The sequence below is a fragment of the Paralichthys olivaceus genome, chromosome 20, assembly GCF_024713975.1.
Source record: "Paralichthys olivaceus isolate ysfri-2021 chromosome 20, ASM2471397v2, whole genome shotgun sequence".
In the NCBI taxonomy this organism is placed as follows: domain Eukaryota; kingdom Metazoa; phylum Chordata; class Actinopteri; order Pleuronectiformes; family Paralichthyidae; genus Paralichthys; species Paralichthys olivaceus.
Genome location: NC_091112.1, coordinates 1,771,570 through 1,790,622, shown reverse-complemented (window position 1 = coordinate 1,790,622; position 19,053 = coordinate 1,771,570). Strand labels below are relative to the sequence as shown.

General features: G+C 44.1%; 2 protein-coding genes across 15 annotated transcripts; both read left to right on the top strand.

The window, feature by feature from the left end:
- The first annotated feature begins 154 nt into the window (after positions 1-154).
- On the top strand, positions 155-13,836 carry brd2a (bromodomain containing 2a). Of its 5 annotated transcripts, none has more exons than XM_069516108.1 (12): positions 155-3,253; positions 7,482-7,788; positions 8,107-8,244; positions 8,361-8,502; positions 8,753-8,952; positions 9,046-9,582; positions 9,897-10,025; positions 10,138-10,329; positions 10,443-10,711; positions 10,931-11,250; positions 11,383-11,511; positions 11,717-13,836. In XM_069516108.1, the coding sequence occupies exons 2-12, from the start codon at positions 7,510-7,512 to the stop codon at positions 11,842-11,844; spliced, it is 2,463 nt and encodes an 820-aa protein (XP_069372209.1). In that variant the 5' UTR covers positions 155-3,253; positions 7,482-7,509; the 3' UTR covers positions 11,845-13,836. The 5 variants fall into 5 exon arrangements, with proteins under 5 accessions (XP_069372209.1, XP_019963168.1, XP_019963167.1 ...); XM_020107609.2 differs by having other exon boundaries at positions 8,361-8,511; XM_020107608.2 differs by having other exon boundaries at positions 155-4,617.
- A 783-nt stretch (positions 13,837-14,619) lies between these two features.
- hsd17b8 (hydroxysteroid (17-beta) dehydrogenase 8) lies at positions 14,620-18,694 on the top strand. Of its 10 annotated transcripts, none has more exons than XM_020107598.2 (9): positions 14,620-14,719; positions 15,692-15,894; positions 16,570-16,686; positions 16,798-16,893; positions 17,361-17,446; positions 17,521-17,664; positions 17,967-18,038; positions 18,155-18,229; positions 18,354-18,694. In XM_020107598.2, exons 1-9 carry the CDS (start codon positions 14,674-14,676, stop codon positions 18,424-18,426), a joined length of 912 nt encoding a protein of 303 aa, XP_019963157.2. In that variant the 5' UTR covers positions 14,620-14,673; the 3' UTR covers positions 18,427-18,694. The 10 variants fall into 10 exon arrangements, 7 of the variants coding, with proteins under 7 accessions (XP_019963157.2, XP_019963159.2, XP_019963160.2 ...); XM_020107600.2 differs by having other exon boundaries at positions 14,621-14,719; positions 17,521-17,605; positions 17,996-18,038; XM_020107601.2 differs by having other exon boundaries at positions 14,658-15,319; positions 17,521-17,605; positions 17,996-18,038.
- The last annotated feature ends 359 nt before the right edge of the window (positions 18,695-19,053 follow it).

The following is a 19,053-nucleotide window of genomic DNA, read 5'->3' as shown; positions in this document are numbered from 1 at the left end:
CAGAGAAACAATATTCAGTTGCTTTTATGAAAAAAATCTCATAAAAACACTTGGAATTTAATTGCACATACAAAAATATATTTGGACACGTGTTTATGGTTTTGTGGACATAAAGGTGTGATTGACATTGTGTGCAACATATCTGAGTCAGAGACATTTGCTGCCAAAGAGATTAGTTTTACTGGATTAGCATTTTAATCTCATCTCATATCAGTGATCAGTAATTCTGTCTTCCTCTCAGACTTCAGAGAAAGTCAGTCTCCATTCAGAGGAAATCATTCACCTCTGTCCCGCTCTCTCCTCTGAGAGGACACTGAAGTGTCCCTGCTCACACATTTACAACTCATTTTGCATGACTACATAATCAGGCAGTTGCTGTTGCCCTGGATTTGGATAGTTTCCTCCTCGGGACTGTGTGTGTCCATGAGCTTTGCTTTTCGAATGGATTCCGGCTCCTTATCTCTCTATTGCTAGAAGAAAAGTGGCAGCTAAAAATGAATAATAAAAGAAGAAGACATTTTAAAACCAGAGTTTTACACAATTATCTTATCGACCTCTGTCATAAAGCTGAGAAAAAGCAACTTGAACTGAACCTACTGATGTGCAAACACACAAAAATGATGATTTGTCAGGGATACAAACCTGTTGATTACAGAGCTGCTGTAAATGAACACAAATTAAGTAAAGGAGGTAATTTTTATTTGGAAACGTGTATTTTCTTAGTGGAGAGATAAAGAAGTTAGTGACAAATAATGTGTTTGAATTAAACCCATCTCTACTGAACAACTTTAAATCAAAGATTAAGTGAGTAGCACTGGTGGCAGACAGTATGTGGGGGTGTGTAGCTCTCTTTGTGGGTTCGTTACATGAAACTGACGCTGAATGTGAGAATGTGGCGTTCAAGAGACGACAAGGCTGCAGCACAGGAAGATTTCATGAACAGTGTTCCTCTGTGTCTGAAAGCTGCAGCCTGCACCAGTTGCCCAAGGGGCTGTTGTTGCTAAGGAAGGTTTACCAGCGGAGCTTCCTTGGCCAAGCTCTGAGAAAGACAGAGAGGTCAATAGAGGGGAGTGTGTGTGTAAATATGTTTATGGTTGTGTGGGTAAATTAATGTTTGACACCATGTGTTGAGGACATTTTGGTTGATCATCACAACTTAAAAACAGCCTTTTGAGAGTTTAGAGGTTTAGAGACATGGATGTAATTAGATTAGGGGATTATTTGTGATGCCTGTTGGAGTGAGGATCTGGAGAATGCATTATGTCAATGAGAATCTGTGTGTGTGTGTGTGTGAGAGAGAGAGAGACTGATGATGAGTCAGAGGAGGCTGATTCTGACGTAATCTGCCGACCCCTCCCTCCTTCCTGTTCCCCTGCCTACATGGCTTTTCCTGCATGGTCAGATCCTGGTTCCCCACAAAATAATAATAATAACTCATAAATAGATAAATAATAATATCTCACTGTCATCTGGAAGATAGATTATATTTATTAAACTATATAAATCCAATCCTATTCAGTTAAGATTAAATTAATATATTTTGAATAATTTATTTACATTTCCCTATTTCTTTATTATTATCTTGTATTTTCTGTGTTGTTTATTTGTGGATCCCGTCCAATAGGAATCCACACCTCAGCAACCCAAACATCCCAAATGATTAAAAACATGTGGTTAGCACATATTAGCAGAAAATCTATATTGAAATTGTAATTCAGTTTTCAGCCACTGTGTTGTGACATGAAACATTAGGGTGGCCTCAGTTTAACTTTGCTCTTAATCATATTTTTTGTGTTTGAGTCACAGAGTTCTGGGGTTTGTTATTTGCAGATTTCCGAGTTCATTTTCTGGTGTAAACTTGTTGTTCTTCAATCAGCCATTAAACAATGAGATCAGCAGGTGACTCCAGTGAGCGACAGGTGAAATATAGAAACCATTCTGTGTCTGGAGGAACCGCTTTGATCACGTCTGACAGAAACATCCGTCTGAGTGCAAGCTCACATTCATCACACGTCAAGACAGTAAGATTGAAAAAGTTAATTATTGAGAACTAACTTATAAAACAAAAGTTGTTTTTATTTTTCCTTGTGTCTGAGTTTAGGTACAAAAGATTTTACCAGTCAAAATGTTGGTTTGGGGCTTTTGTCAATTAGATAATTTATTTCAATATATTACATTGTGATTCCACCTTGATTTATTATCAATGTTATATATCCCTGCATATAATTGTATGTGAATCAGACACTTTGCAAACTAAAACGCTGACTTAATGATTTATGATCCTCCGATAAAATGTGACAACAGATTATAAAGTAATACAAATTCACACCACAGACAGATAGATAGATTTGTTCCATCCTTTGTATTTTAGTGGCATTGCAGAGAAAATATCTTCCCAGCAGGAGACAGACAGAGCTAAATGAAGTAATAAGGAATTAATAATAATTCTTTCCATATTTCTGTATTATCATATATTTCTGTTTCTAATGTAAGGGCCCCTTCCAAACCATTGGACACTTGTGGCTGACAAATACTACAAAAAATGTGGTTGGCAGCAAATTCACAATTAATTTATGGACTTAAGCAAAAGGACATTCAGTACTGAGAGAAGTGTGATTCAGGGAGATGCAGGGAGAATAAAACCTAACGTGAGCAGCTGCTGGATCAACCTCCACCGGGACCCAGGGCTTCTTCGCTGCCTCTGCGCAGGCGCACGCGTCCCGGTGGAAAACAAGACCCCGGGATCCAGAGAAATCTTCTCCTGGAGAAAAGTTGATGTTCGCGTCGCTGTTGAGACGCGAACATCGCGGAGGATCGTTCGCTTCGCTGCAGGTTTCACATCACGAAGAAGCGAAACCACGAACTGCTCCGTCAACAGCCCCGGAGTCCTCCTGGTCATGTGACCGCCTGGGACCAATCGCAGCGCACGAGCGGAAGCGGACGGTTCAAGCTTTGTTCGGATTTTCCTGCAACTTTGACCCAAATGTGAGCTCGAAACCCGGCGCACATCCGCGCGTGAGGGTGCGCACCCACCGGAGGAGGCTTCTGTTTCCCACAGGACGAACCGCGGAAGTGCTCCCGACAGTTTGCGCAGTGCCACGTGTTCAGGTTTGACGAAGAGTGCGCCGCAGCGTCACATGACTCCCCTCCCCCCACCAGCAGCACAGGGGGAAGAAGGCGGCGGACATGTTGGAGGGAAATGTGCTGGTTAAAGAGAATCCAGCTGGAAGACGAGAAGATAATTTGAAGAAAGGTTGCGCTTTGTTTCGGAATTTACCTCTCGACTCTTGTATTCACTGTAATCTCAATTTTCTTTTTTCAACTACCATACTTTAAAAAAACACTTTTTTTATTTTAGGATATTTGACCTTTCTTTGTTTTGACGTGTCGCCGGAATGAGCAGGAGAAGTGATGTAGTGTTGAGCCCTGAGGACAGTTTCACCTCACGGGGCATTCGAGTGACATTGTGGGGAATCTGTAACCTTGTGTGGGGGATGGGCGCATGTGCTTATCTAACTCTGGTTGTTTTCGATGGAGGATCTTTACTGACTCGGTCTCTGTGGTTCTCAGTTGTGGATTTACTATTATTATTATTCGTGTAAAGTCCTTGAAGGTGAAGTCATCAGAAGTCCAAACTCGGCCTGGATTAAGAGTCTAGTGGTTCATTTGGTTTCATCGTGTTCAACTGTCAGAGTTGTTTGAGCAGAAGGAATTTGAAGTTGGTTAAACTGTGTTTTGAGGCCGGAGGAGAAAAGTGCTGTGTCATTCAGCTGTTTGGTCTCAGGAGCTGGTTCCTGGGGCCTTTGTGTGGAAGGAGCTCACTGCGTCGTCACGGTGGATCCAGTGGACTTTGTCAGCTTTGTTCGTGTGTAACGTGTTCGAGGCCTCGTGTGTTTTCTCGTGTTCCCAGCAGCAGAGAGTGACACGTGTTCACACGGGTTCGTGTTTGTTATAATGTTTTTACTTATTCCGGTAATTCGGTTGAACACTCAAAGATGGCGGCGGTGTTGCGGACATTCTGGTGCGTGGGGAGAGGCTGTGGGTTCTTCGGGGATACGCGTGACCCGGCGGAAGAACCAATCAGCTTGCTAGAATTCGCGCTGGAAGCCCGCGTTAGACCAGTATCGTCCAATCACCGTCGTCGCTTTGCACACGTTGACGTAATGTAGTGCGAGGAGGAGGAGGGCGACTTCCATTTTGTACAGGATCCAACGCTGAGCCAATCACAGGCCGTGTTTCTGTCGAGCCGGATGCGAGCAGCCAATGGAACAGCGCCGTCCTCTTGACTGACAGGTGAAACTTGCGAATAGGTTGGCCCGAAAGACTGTCAGTGTGACCCCAGCGTCTAGGGGCGTGGCGACTTTGATGGTCACCGGGAGCAGCTAATGGGAAGACGGTGGGCGTGAACATGTCGGGGCAGTCTGTCCAATGAGGTGAACGATGAGTCTATAAAATAACGGGTGTAGTCGCAGCGTCGCCATTTCACCGAAGCAAACCGGGAGGAGTTCGCTGTGGCGGGGAGCCGAGAGAGCCGACGAGCAGAGACGGGTCCTGGTTTCAGTCTAAACAATCCGGAGCCATCCGGACGGATATGGCCGTTAACCCGCTGCTTGACAGGTATCTACCGGTAAAACTGACTCTCAGCTTCCCACCATGGGGAATATTTACACATTTCTCATGATAATTCTCTGAGAACCGCGGCTCGCAGCCTGTTTGCCCGATAACGAGTGGAGGAGAAACGGACGCTGAATGTTCCGCAGGACGAAGCTCGTTAAAGCGATTAGAGGCGAAATTGGTGCGGAGGAATTATAAATGTGTCCGTGGGTTGTATCGAGCTGTTGATCACTCTGTGGCGGCGCCATCTTTCGCAGCGCCTCTGCCGCTGGCCGCTCTCTCCCGCTGCCTGGCAGTTGCTGCTAGCACTGCTAGCATTAGCTTCGCAGATCCAAGCCCTCCCGTGTGCGGCAGCGGCTCCACCGCTCTGTGCGCCTCGGAGGCGGTGTGAGTTGTTGATAACGTGCCCGTGTGTTGCCGATCTGATCCGAACTCCCAATCACAACAATAGAAGTTTGCATCGTTAGCATGTTCCGATTTGTTACTAGACCGTGGGATCGTATGTAATATCCAGGGTGTAACGGAGGAGCGAGGTCACGCCGGTGTTTCTGCTTGTTCCGCCGGTTGTTATTGTAGCCATGTGACGGTGAGGTGTTGTTGTGTACCGGTAAAACGACACTGCGTGTTAGCACCGGGTGAACTCCACTAACGTTACCAGTTGCACCATCACTGTTATTACTATATGGTTTATCTGTTAGTCTGTCTTGTCTGTACATGAGCAGGTCAGATGTTATTGCTCGGGTTTGAGGTTTGGTTATCGGGTGTGTTGGGTGTTGGTTGCCTGGTTACAGCCCTCGATCTCACACAAGCTTTAGTAGCGGCTGTATTTATCGTAAAACAACTAAACTAAAAATAACTGGATTTTTATGATATATAACTCTATGACTACAAGTATTCGTTTTGTTAATTATAACCTGAGCAATCATCATCATCCATTTCTTCTTCCCCATCACATGTGCAGTATTTAAATATTTCATTTTACAGTTTAAGACGAATGGTTGTTTTTGTTTAGTCATGTTAATGTTATGTACGTACTTTCCCCCCTTTTTAATAATAAAGTACACTAACTGTCAAATGTGTTTCCAAAAGTTGTATCATTCAAAACGGCTTGCCTTGCCATTAATATTACGTAATTCTAATATGTACAGTTTTGTATTTATTGCTTACAGTCCTGTCTACATACATGTCAACTGTTCCTGTAAGAGTCGCTAAGTTAACCCCTTAATACATGGGAGACAGAACGCACCGTCCACTGTTGTTGTTGCTCAAGGATATCAGGGGTACAGGTGGTAGACGATTAATCACAGCAGCAAATAATGCAATACTCCCAATATCTGCATCAGGGTCACTACACAGGCTCAATCTAAGCAATCAACAATTGATTGTGATTCAAATTTTGACACAAGCAGATTGGAAGTAGTCTCAGTGTGTTTCCAAGGTGATGACCATAGACGCTCACGTTTTGCCCTCGGAACACTTGTGCAATCAAAAGTCAGTAAGTAACTGGAGATGTTGACACTCGATTAAATTTCATTGTCAAAATGGGTTCTGTTGTTTTTCCAGGAGGAACATTGATCCTTTGTGATTTCAGTGTAAACCGTGTGAATCGCCAGTCTTGGAAGCATGACTCGACACCTTTTTAACCCGGTGGCTTGCTCTTGTGTGTGGGGAGGTCAGATAGTTGTGTAGTGTTTGCACATGGGGACATGAAACTCAAAGAGGCACCAACACAGTAACACTATGGTGATCTTAACAAAACGGTAAGTCAGGTCTACATTATGTTTTCACAAAGTCGCTTGGTATTGTATCAGGTGAACTTGTAGAGATGATTGAGCATTCTGTAGAGATTAAACTAGCCTTTACTATACCTGTGCAAACTAACGTTCCAACTGTTCGAGGTGTGGAGGTCGTACATAGTGGTAATGTGAGAAGTGGCAGTGCGTGAGACAACAAAGTGTCGGAAGATATTGATAGCATGGCAGGACGACTGGTAGGAAACAAGTTTCTCAGCGCGCTTATGGTAATCTGGAAAAGTCTAGTCCTGAATGACCCAGTCATTACTGTAACATGGCAGCTGAAGCTCCACCCATGATCCTTTGGGAGACCAATGTGTTTTTTCTACAGGGAAATGAGGGCGGAGTTTCTGCCTGTGTAATCGCTGAGATAGACAGAGCGGAGGAAGTGGTGGTCATGCCTGTTCTCCTGGGGCTGTGAGTGCTGATATGGCAGGAGCACACAGGCTGGTGTATGTTTGCTGAGTAATGTAAAGAATGCGTGCCTTGTGAAGGGGATTTGCATCCCACATTATGCGAGTGAGTGGTGCGGTAGGATAAACAGGGATAAATGAGCAAGTGTGTCAACAAGGGAACACTATTACTAGGATGACACAATAAGATACTTGTATTTATATAGATATTTGTTTTCAGGGGCCTGATATTGGGAATCCATTAATACCGGGAAATAACCCTTTGGGTTAAGCAGATGTCAGATCCAGATATTTTGTATTTGCAAAGGAGAGAAAGTGATGTCACTTTTTTTGCCAGTAATAGTAGAATAAACTGACAATCAGACATTAGCATCATCAAGCAGAAGTTGGAATAATTAGAATAAAATCCATAAAGGTAATTGTCATGCTTTTTTTTAACATGAAAGTTACGTTTGAAAATTCCACTGGTTTTATTCCATCTCAGTCCTAAGATCAAAGTTATCAATGAACCTGTTTTCATTAAATACACTGGGTTCATTTCATAACTAAGAAATGGACAGAGTTGCATTTTGGTTGATTCGTCAACAATTAGATGTTCTTGGGATGAGGCTTGGCTACTTGGATAAACGGCTCATTGGCTTTTTAACTATGCTCCCCACAGCTCCCACATCGGGCTTGATGTTGGCATAATGGGAATCACACAGATGGACCAAGGTTCTGGCACAGCAGGAAAACGCATCCGAAAACCTTCACTGCTCTACGAGGGCTTTGAGAGCCCAGGGATGCCCCCTATCAGTCAGATGATGCCATCGGGACCCCCCCAACCTCTGGTGAAAGACCCCAACCGGGAGGGAAAGATGACAAACCAACTTCAGTTCCTGCAAAAAGTCCTTCTCAAGTCTTTGTGGAGGCACCACTTTGCCTGGCCCTTCCACGAACCTGTAGACGCAGTCAAGCTCAGCCTGCCTGTGAGTGAATATTCTGTGAATATTCTGTCATTCTCTGTGTTAGACACAAGCTATTTCAGACTGACAACAGATTTTTACCTAAAACGTTGTGTTGAAATCATTTTCTCTAAAGAACTCTCCCTCGCAGCCAATTTTACCATCACTGTTAGGGGACATCTTAATAGCTTAGACTATGGAAGGATAACAAACACCAGTTCCACCACTACAGGCTAATTTAACAGTTTTTTAAGTCTGTGGATAAAAGCAGGGTTGAGATGTAATGTTATGATAAAGTTGTTCCTATTTTCTTGACCTGAAAATGTCTCTCTCTTCCTCCAGGACTATCACAAGATCATCAAAACTCCCATGGACATGGGCAGCATTAAAAGGAGATTAGAAAATAATTACTACCGCAGTGCCAGTGAGTGCATGCAGGACTTCAACACCATGTTTACCAACTGCTACATTTATAACAAGGTAAGAGTTTGTGAGGTTTTTTTATGAACGTGCAGCCATAATTTAAAAATGTAGAGAAAAGTACTGAGGAATCTTGCCGTTAAAGTTTCTGCTGTTGTACACTTCCTCCTCTGCAGCCTACAGATGACATTGTGTTGATGGCCCAGTCCCTGGAGAAGGCATTCCTACAAAAAGTTGCTCAGATGCCCCAGGAGGAGTTGGAGCTTCCATCACCGCCTCTACGGAGTAAACCAGTCAAACCTGGCAAAAAAGGCAGAGGTAATCCAGGTGAGCACTGGCTGCACGATGTGAGAATGCTAACACAGATGTATGAGCACAATTCAGTTTATTTAATATGTATTTATTCTGAGTCTGCCTCCCTCCAAGGTTATTTGTGGTCGTTTTCCTTAGTCTTGTTGAGGGTTAAGAACAGAGGAGGTCACTCCTTGTTAAGATCTATGAAACAAATTGTGAATATTGGTTATACAAATACAATTTGATTGATTGACTCTTCCCCCTTTTCTTTCAGTCTCTGGAGGAGTGACAACAGCTCATCAGGTCCCAGCTGTTTCCCAGTCAGCGTACTCACCTCCCACCCCAGATACACCCGACTCCATTCTCTCCACCCCCCCACAAACACTTGTGAGCAAGAGCATGCCCTCTGTGCTTCCAAATGAACAAAGTATCCCCACCATTACAAGTCTGCCGCCCACACAGCCCACTGCTAAGGTAATGGTTGACTGATATTTGATCCTTGGTAGACTTGGACTCTAAACTCTGGACTAAACACACATCTAACCTGTCCTTTTTTTTCAACTACAGAAAAGGGGTGTGAAGAGGAAAGCAGACACAACCACCCCCACCACTGTAGCCATGCCAATCATGAGCACAATGGGTGTCAGTGGCATCAGCCTGGGGATGGGCGATGGTCACAATTTACCACTCACCCTGACTTCTCTTGAGGTGGACCATAGCTCTAGCCTGGGGATGAACCAAGGCCTCGGCATCAGCGCGGGGATGGGAATGGGAATGGGGATGGGGATGAGTATGGCCATGGGTATGGGCCGTGGCACAGTGATGATGAGCTCCAAAGCGTCAGCGAACAGCAGGAGAGGAGTAAGCGGCCGACCCATCAAGCCTCCCAAGAAGGATTTACCAGATTCCATACTGCCGCCCCAGGTGCGCCGCAGTAAGCTGAGCCCTCAGCTACGCTACTGCAGCGGGGTTCTGAAGGAGCTGCTGTCAAAGAAGCATGCAGCGTACGCATGGCCGTTCTACAAGCCTGTCGATGCCTCATCACTCGGCCTCCACGACTACCACGATATCATCAAACAGCCCATGGACCTCAGCACCATCAAGGTACTTGTGTTAGACAGGCACACAGCTGTCAGCTTGTGTCAGTACAAAGCAGCAGGGTGCTATGTTTTTCAGTCCAGGAGTTCACATCAGGTGAAGAAGATAAACAATACAATGCTGTTACATCGCCATCATGTGGCCTCTGTTGAGAACCACAGGCTGCTGTGTATAAAATCCTTTAAAATATTAAAACATGGAAAGTAAAAGCAGATAATCTCAATATGCCAGATAATTAAAATCTGTTAATGGGAAAATGTCTAATTTTACTGAAATTCAGAAGTAGACTAAAATCTGTTCTTCTCTCCTCTTGTCATTAGCAAAAGATGGACGGCCGAGATTATCGTGATGCCCAGCAGTTCTCTGCAGACGTTAGACTGATGTTCTCTAACTGCTACAAGTACAACCCCCCTGATCATGATGTGGTGGCCATGGCCAGAAAACTCCAGGTTAGTCTGCAGATTTCACTGATACCATTTCTAATTCTAAGTTCATTGCCTCAAATCCTCAACGTTCCTGTTTGCAAACTGGTCCACTGACCTACTATCTTCTTCTTTTTAGGATGTCTTTGAGTTCTGCTTTGCAAAGATGCCAGATGAGCCTCCAGCACCACCCAGCTCCTCATCTTCCTCCTCCTCCTCATCTTCCTCATCTGAGAGTGAGCTCAGCAGTGAAAGTGAGGAGAGCGAGAGCAGCCCCAGCTCTGACTCTGAGGAGGAGAGGGCAAACCGGCTGGCAGAACTGCAAGAGCAGGTTTGTACTCGATTTTATACAGAGAATCATTAAGATTGTGGGACCAATGTGATGTTTTAAGTTTGCAAAATCCTTTCCTGGGGTTCCTTCATGACAAATCTGTCTCTCTTCAGCTGAAAGCCGTGCATGAGCAGCTGACTGCACTCTCCCAGGGCCCCATCGTCAAACCTAAGAAAAAGAAAGAGAAGAAAGACAAGAAGAAAAAGAAGAAGACGGTAGAAAAGGAGAAGCATCGGAGGATAGAGGAGGAAGAGCTGCCGCCGGTCAAGCCTCCGAAAGCACCCAAAATTACCAAGACCCCAAAAACTAAGAGTAAAAGCGCCGTGGCCTGTCCTGTAATACCGATCAAGAAGGCCCCGAGCAAGAAAAACAACAAGAGCAAGTGAGTACTGACACCCAGTGGACAATGTTGGAACTGAAAGCAAACATCATAAGCTGCACTCTGGATCAAGTTTCCTCAAAGTGCTTTGATGTTGAACAAACCAGAGACTGAATCAAGATTCAAATAGTCACTCGTGTTCAAAATGAGTATTTTCTAATGACCATGTTTTAATCTTATGTCTCATAACTGTCTCTCTCTCTTTCTCCTGACGTCCACTAGGGCCAAAAAGAGCAGCATGATGTTCAACTTGCCTCAGCCCGTCCATGATCCCATAGCGAGTCACTTTGACTCTGACGAAGAGGAGGAGACGGCGCCCATGTCTTATGATGAGAAGCGTCAGCTCAGCCTGGACATCAACAAGCTGCCTGGCGAGAAGCTGGGCCGCGTGGTTTACATCATCCAGTCCCGCGAGCCCTCACTCAGAGACACCAACCCTGAGGAGATTGAGATCGACTTTGAGACGCTGAAGCCATCGACGCTGCGAGAGCTGGAGAGATACGTCATGACGTGTCTGAGGAAGAAACCTCGAAAGCCATATGGTGAGTAGGACAAGTGCAGAGATCAAGTATTTTAGACGCTTGCGTGTCTACACGTGGGTCTGTGTAAAATACAGATTCTTTGATAAAGTGCCCTCATCTTACTGATATCCTTACTTTTCTATTTGCATGTAGCAAGTAAACAAAACATCGCTGGCAAGTCCCGGGAAGAGCTCGCTCTGGAGAAGCAGCAGGAGCTGGAGAGAAGGCTGATGGACGTCAGCGGTCAGCTCAACTCTGGAAAGAAGCCTCCTAAGACCAAACGTAAGTCTCTCATTAGAACACCAAGCTCCACCGAGGCCCAACAGTCAGATCTCAGTCCTCGACACGTGCAGCATGTTTTTAATGTGTTAATATTAAAAGATTAAATGTTGAAGTTGTTTTATCTGATGTGTGATTGTTTTAAATCACAGAGGACTCGAGTGTGTGACCACATGTTCATGACAGTTTGTGTGTTTCCATTTTTCAGCAGAGAAACCTGCGACAGATACCAACACCCAGCCGTCACGTCTCAGCGCCAGCAGCTCCTCCTCAGACTCCTCTTCATCATCCTCTTCCTCCTCATCTTCAGACACAAGTGAATCCGACTCCGGCTGAGAAGCAGTGTGTTTTCCACATCCTAGGGTTCACGTGAAGGACCCTTGTTGTCTTGCTTACCACCCAGTGGACTGAGCTGTAGTAGAGCCCCCGAGGATGGAGCCGCCGGGCGGTTCGGACGAGACCGGAACAGAACTGGTCCGACTCCTCAGCGAGTGTCAAACCTAGAAGGAGAGGGGCGGGCTCTCCCAGCGCTCAGCTCATTCATCCAGTCCTGGACACCAAACCTTGAGGGTGGATGAATGGACGAACCGTAGGAGACTCTTAGTAACGTCCTGCCGCTCCCTGGAGAACCAGCCTCGTTGTGCAGAGTGAGAAATCTCCTGCAAATAATGGAGAAGAGCGGCGTGTGTGTTGGAGGGATAAAGGTGCTAGAGCCAGAATCTGTCTTACTTCTGGAGATAATTTCCCTTCTTACCGTGCTCCCTGTCCTAATGCTGTATAGATGAGATGTACAGTTCTATAAATATCTATTTTTCTTTTATAAAGAAGCATTTTAATGAGCTAATTTATTCCCTCATTCTGGGAAAGATGTACTGGCGTGGGGGCGGGGCTGTGGTTTGTTTAGTTTTTCGGGGGGGTGACTGTGTGTGTGTGTGTGTGTGTGTGTGTGTGTGTGTGTGTGTGTGTGTGTGTGTGTGTGTGTGTGTGTGTGTGTGTGTGTGTGTGTGTGTGTGTGTGTGTGTGTGTGTGTGTGTGTCAGAGAGAATGAGTCATGTATGTGTTTGCATGCACATGCGTGAGGAGTGTGTGACCCGGCACCACGAGTGCAGCCTTGTGAAATCCCTCATAGTTTTGACGCAGGCGTTGAAAATCAGTCTGCACGCAGAAGCACCTTGGTTCAGTAGAAAACAGAATGCATGCAATACAGAGGAGCTGACAAACACCTGCATACTTATGTACTACTTTACTGCATCCTAGTGTACTCATGTACTCGATCGAAAGGGTTGGCCACTGTACAGAAATGTGACATAACGCGTCAGTTTGTACGTTAATATTTCTGTTCTCATGTTGGCTGGTTTTTTTTTTTCATCCCCTTTTTCAATTTCTCTGTAAACGTGTTGCTTTTTCTCTTTCTGTGACCAATCTGCTAATAAATGGTGAGGACGTGTGTTGTCCACTCACCCGTTCCTAAATAACATCCTGGTTCTTCTGGTTTCTTCTGCTGTTTGATTTTGCCCAGACTTCAGTTCCAGCAGGTTGTGAGGAAAATGCTTTTACTTTTTGTTTTTTTTATATTTTTATCAATTAGTTGAAGCGTTCTGGTGATTACCCATAAGCCACCTGTTCTCAACACCACGAGTAAAAGTGCTTTGTCTTCAAACAAGTGCAAGATCAACGGTGACTCCTGATTGAGCAGAGTTTTATTAAAGAGTCACTTTACTTTTCTGGGATTTGAAACAAAGTAAAAGACGCTTTTACCAAGATGGTGAATTTTCTTCTTCAGCAGATAAACATTTAAAAAAGAGCAAAGTTTCTGGTGGAAACATGAAAGTGTTTTTGTATTAATTCTTGGATCAGTAGATAAAAGTTGGCTTCATGTTGTGAGTAATAAAGATGCACTGTTTGTTTTGGTGGAACTACTAAAAAAGTGATTTAGGTGAGGTGTGTTTTTTGTTCTTTTAAAATTGTCTGGATTGAGTTTGGACGATTGTGTTTGATTATTTATTTTAGGAGAAATTTGAACTTTAGTTTTTCTTTTTCATAATTCTGAAAGTAATCAAAAGCTTTTAAGTCAAAGTCTGAAATATGAAATAAGTCAGATTAAATGTGGGGAATGTAGAAGTGTAAATATTTTACAGTCTCAAAACTTTAAGCCTGTTTTTTTTTCCTCTTCAGTAACTTAGTTGAGTTTTTTCTTTGGTTTCTGTTCTGAGATGAAAATACTCCAGTTGTCAGTCTCACTTTGCTGCAGTTTGTCAGAATGCTTCATGTCTCATTTCATCTGAACATCTGTACAGAAATAAACTGAGACGTTTGTCTTTTCACCGACTGGAGACATTTTATTCAAGTTGATTAAAGTGAAGTTTGAGTTTCATTAAAGAATAAGGATCTTTTTTATTCCTCAGCACTGGTGATAATAATAATCTGCAATAAATGAAGAGTCAGGAGCAGTAATACTTATCTATACTACTTGTTTAGTGTCAACATTTATAGTTTTGACAGAATTCTTAATGTGTAGTTTTACTTCTTTTCCAGCAGAGAGAGTTTCATTGAATTTAGGAAACAATTGAGCTGAGCAGAAACAATGATTTTCCTCCTGTTCAAGCACAAACTCTGTGAGTTTAAATAAAATACATGTATGTTTATTATTTAATTAAAATGTTATAAAGTTATTTCCATCCAATCAAAGACAAAAAGAAAACAGAAGCTTAATGACAAAAAAATCAGAATTTAAATATAAATGTTCAATACACTGCCCTCTGGTGGTCGCAGGGCGTCACTACAACTGAACTGTTCAGACGCCAGTGTGAATGTGACGGCGGATATTTCCGCCATCTAGCGGCCACAGACAGGAACTGCACAATTACTATCAAGCTAGATATACTGCAAAAATATAGTTCCGGTAATTGATTTCAAAATAAAACATTGACGACAGACAGACGTGAGATGACGCAAAGTGATTTTCCGGTAAACGGAGCATCAGTAGTAAACCGGAGATGATTCGTGACGGTTAATTTCCACAGTTTGGCTCCAACAGCTTCATATTTATAAACATTGAACGACACGCGATTCGTTAACGGAACCGGAAATGAAATCGGACACTCGGTGCTTTGGCGTCGTCCCGTGGACAAACCGTGAACTACAACAACACGAGAGGACTCCGTCATGGCGGCCGCCGTCAGACTCGTGTCGAGGTTGACTCTGGTCACAGGCGCGTTTAGATTTTAACACTTTCTTCTGTTTTTAGACGAACACACAGAGAACGTGTGTCGATATCCTGTTTCCTGTTTGAACGATGTGTTTGAATCTTTTTGTTTCAATGACTCCGGAGGTTCTGTTTTGGAACTTCGCTGCAGTTTGTTCAGTTTTAGTTTGTGAACTTTTGGTTTCAGGAAGTTAAACCTTCCTGATTCATTATCGTTCTATTTTTTATATAAGATCAGTTTTTAATCACAACAAATCAGAATTTAAAAATTAATGTTCAATACACTGCCCTCTGGTGGTCGCAGGGCGTCACTACAACTGAACTGTTCAGACGCCAGTTTGAATGTGACGGCGGTTATTTCCGCCATCTAGCGACCAGAGACAGGAACTGCACAATTACTATCAAGCTAGATACACTGCAAGAATATAGTTCCGGTAATTGATTTCAAAATAAAACGCTTACGATTCGTACACGGAACCGGAAATGAAATCGGACACTCGGTGCTTTGGCGTCGTCCCGTGGACAAACCGTGAACTACAACAACACGAGAGGACTCCATCATGGCGGCCGCCGTCAGACTCGTGTCGAGGTTGACTCTGGTCACAGGCGCGTTTAGATTTTAACACACTTTCTTCTGTTTTTAGACGAACACACAGAGAACGTGTGTCGATATCCTGTTTCCTGTTTCAACGATGTGTTTGAATCTTTTTGTTTCAATGACTCCGGAGGTTCTGTTGTGGAACTTCGCTGCAGTTTGTTCAGTTTTAGTTTGTGAACTTTTGTTTTCAGGAAGTTAAACCTTCCTGATTCATCATCGTTCTATGTTTTATATAAGATCAGTTTTTTTAACTTAACGACACGAAAATAAAAAATATAATAATAATGTACAATGATTATAAGTCGTACAATGTGATTTAAAACCAAGGACAGCAAATGATTGAAATACCCTCTGACTGTGCTCTCTCTCCTCTCACCCAGGCGGAGGCAGCGGGATCGGACGAGCCGTGTGCCAGCGTCTGGCCTCTGAAGGAGCCTCCGTGGTGGTCGCTGACATCAGCGAGGAGTCGGCCAGTGAGACGCTGGGCAGCCTGCAGGGAGGCCTCAGGGGGCAGGGCCACATGGCGGCTGTGGTGGACGTCTCCTCCAAAGAGAGCGTCACGGAGCTGCTCACTAGTATACAGGTGTGTGTGTGTGTGTGTGTGTGTGTGTGTGTGTGTGTGTGTGTGTGTGTGTGTGTGTGTGTGTGTGTGTGTCTGCCTGGGACGATAACACATTTTGCTGGACGACGTGTTGTCACACGAATTATCGCAGATAAACGACATTCCTGTCCACATGATAATATCTGAAAGTAATGAAACCCTTTCAAAGACAATAAACTTTTATCCCTCAGTGTTTTTTACCTTGAGCGACGCAGAGAACTTCACTGTCTGTGAGCTTTGTTCCGTTTGTATGGACTTTGTGGACCGAGCCCCTCGGTGCGTGTTGTCTGGGTCGAAGGTGAAACTGGGTCTGATGCTGCAGGTGTGTTTCCTTCTCTCGCCGCCAACACGTTTGAACCGGCTCGTGTAGCATTAGCATGTGTGGCTAATGCTAGCGGAAAAACAAAGAGGCTGGATGACTGACAGGAGGGCTCACTCCGTTCGTTCCTCAACCAGCGCCCCCTGGTGCTGAGGCCGAGCACAGAGTGAACCCTCCTGTCATCCAGCTTGTGTGCACATGGCGATATATCGAGGCCGGGAAAATTATCGAGTTCATTTTAATTTATCGTGCGATTAATCGATGTATTGATTATCGGCCTCACACCAACACACAGACATGCTGCTGGTTCTCCTTCTTTCTCTGCTCCTGCTCTGCAGACGCGTTTCTTCCAGCCTCCCTCGGTGTGTGTGAACGCAGCCGGCATCACCCAGGACGACTTCCTGCTCCACATGACGGAGGAGCAGTTCGACAAGGTCATCCGGGTCAACCTGAAGGTGCGCGGGTGTGACGCCTGCTCTGAGATCCTCACGTCGAGGACGGGCTCCACGTAAAAGCGTTCGATTCTGTGAAGAAAATTGTGTTGACTTTGCTTTCGCGTCTCTCAGGGTTCGTTCCTGGTCATGCAGGCCGTCGCTCAGGCGCTGGTGGCCTGTGGAGCAACCAAAGGATCCGTGGTCACTGTGGGCAGCATCGTGGGAAAGGTGCGACTCCAACAAGCCTGAAGCCTCATCCTCACTTTCTCACATCTCAGTCATCATCTGAACCTTAAAGGCTTCTGTGCAGAAAAGCAGAAATCTTAACTGTGCTCACCGACATTTCTCACACAAGCTTGTTGTGTTTTGTATTTTCGCTTCATTGGAGCCTGAATGCACCAAATTATACAGGAGACAGAAAAACAGTAAATAAATCCAGGGAATCAATTCAGAGAGTTTCTCAGACTTGGTGAAACATCACTGATGAAAATATTCCTGTACGTATTTGAACTATACTCAAACAAAAGTACCACAGCTGAACCTGAAGCTACACAAATATTTCTACAGCCACAAAATGTTTGTTTTTTTGAAATATTATTTCACCAGCAGTAATGTCAGTGACACATTTGCTGCAATGTGAAAATCCTCCAGAGGGAGAGTCTCTCACACGCTGCGTCCTGTGTCTGTGTTCTTAGGTGGGAAACATTGGACAGGTAAATTATGCCGCGTCCAAATCTGGAGTGGAAGGTTTAACCAGAACTGCAGCCAAAGAGCTGAGCAGGTGAGAAGACAACGACACGTCGACGCACACACGGCTGACTGGATTATTCAAATCTGCCTCTCCGTTGTCTGCAGGTTTGGGATTCGGTGTAACTGTGTGCTGCCGGGGTTCATATCAACGCCGATGACGGATAAAGTTCCAGAGAAGGTTCTTACCAAGGTACAGCACACACACCGGTTCAGAAATACTTCATCCACCGCGAGAAAACTCCCTGTCAGGTTTGTGACTGATGTGATATTCTAACCACAGCAGTTATAAATTACATTTAATAAGAAATCCTCAAGATCCTGATTTTCCATTTGGATCAGTTCCCTAAAAATATTTTTCTATTTAATATCAGTATTAAGTCGATTTCATTGCTGCCAAGAAATAACATTTGTTTTTGCAGGTTGATGTGTGACTGACTGTCATGTGTCTGTATCTGTGTGACGTGTCTGTATCTGTGTGACGTGTCTGTATCTGTGTGACGTGTCTGTATCTGTGTGACGTGTCTGTATCTGTGTGACGTGTCTGTTGTCAGTGACTCTGCAGTGACGTCCTGTGTTTCAGATGAAGTCTCTGGTGCCGATGGGAAGAATGGGCGAACCTGCAGGTCAGTGAGGACGCACGTCTTTTCTATGTTAGAGCAACGTCATCACTTTTTATTGTTCCTGTTTATCTGAAATGCTCAGTTCCCATTCTCACTCGTCTTTGCTCTCTTGCCTCCAGAGGTCGCAGATGTTTGTGCCTTTCTGGCCTCCGACGACTCCCGTTACATCACGGGCGCGAGCATCGAAGTCACAGGTGACGTGCGACTCGATTCTCTCAGAGCTGCTCCTGAAAACACACGCTTCTACTTTGCATTTCTCTTTTTAAAACACATTTTAAAAGTTATGTGATAAAACTTTTCTCTCTCTCTCTGTGTCAGGTGGACTTTTCATTGGCTGAATGAAACGGCCGTCACGCTGGTGAAGACCAATGGGACGCGAGTTCCTTCATAATTTATTGAATTAATGAAGGGAAGAGATTCTGCCGTCTGTGTGACTGTAGACTGTGTTTTATCAATCAGGTGTCGAAGTGTAAAGATTCTTCTTGTGTTAATAAATACCTCTGATGTTCGTTTTAACTTGAATCTGTAAAATTAATCACGTCTCCATTTTGAAACTGGCCACAAGAGGTCGCTGTTTTAATGGATACTTGGAGCCGGTGGAAAAACAAATCTCTCGACCAAACCGCAATAATTAAAATAAAAAGTTGGAAATCAGCAAATTCAAATGTGTTTTTTCGGTGTTGAGTTACTTTTGCAAAGTAAAGTTGATAAAAGAAATAATCCTAAAAAACATTTCAGGTAAAATCGTCTAAAATCAATTAAAGTACAGTGTACAGTACTCTACAGTGACACAGGCTAACATGCTAACCACATGCTAACAGAAGAAGAACGTATTTTAAATGTGCATCAGTTTCATCATCACTATCAGTGTAAAATAATGATTGATAGCTAACGATTAAACAATAAAAATAAAAAATCCTGAATCCGCGAATAAATCTGCATCCGATCCAAATGACTAAAACAGCGCAGCCTTGTGGCCATCTGCAGTAAAAACAACGAACTGAGGAGAAGAAAAAAA

What these genes read in the sequence shown, in the direction of transcription:
- brd2a (XM_020107607.2), top strand. Translation starts at nt 4,592, where the DNA reads ATGGCCGTTAACCCGCTGCTTGACAG. An exon ending in GTTAACCCGCTGCTTGACAG is followed by an intron (nt 4,618 to 7,481) that starts GTATCTACCGGT and finishes TGCTCCCCACAG; the next exon opens with CTCCCACATCGGGCTTGATG. An exon ending in TGGCAGAACTGCAAGAGCAG is followed by an intron (nt 10,330 to 10,442) that starts GTTTGTACTCGA and finishes GTCTCTCTTCAG; the next exon opens with CTGAAAGCCGTGCATGAGCA.
- hsd17b8 (XM_020107598.2), top strand. Translation starts at nt 14,674, where the DNA reads ATGGCGGCCGCCGTCAGACTCGTGTCGAGGTTGACTCTGGTCACAG. An exon ending in GCAGCCAAAGAGCTGAGCAG is followed by an intron (nt 17,447 to 17,520) that starts GTGAGAAGACAA and finishes CGTTGTCTGCAG; the next exon opens with GTTTGGGATTCGGTGTAACT. An exon ending in AAGAATGGGCGAACCTGCAG is followed by an intron (nt 18,039 to 18,154) that starts GTCAGTGAGGAC and finishes TCTTGCCTCCAG; the next exon opens with AGGTCGCAGATGTTTGTGCC.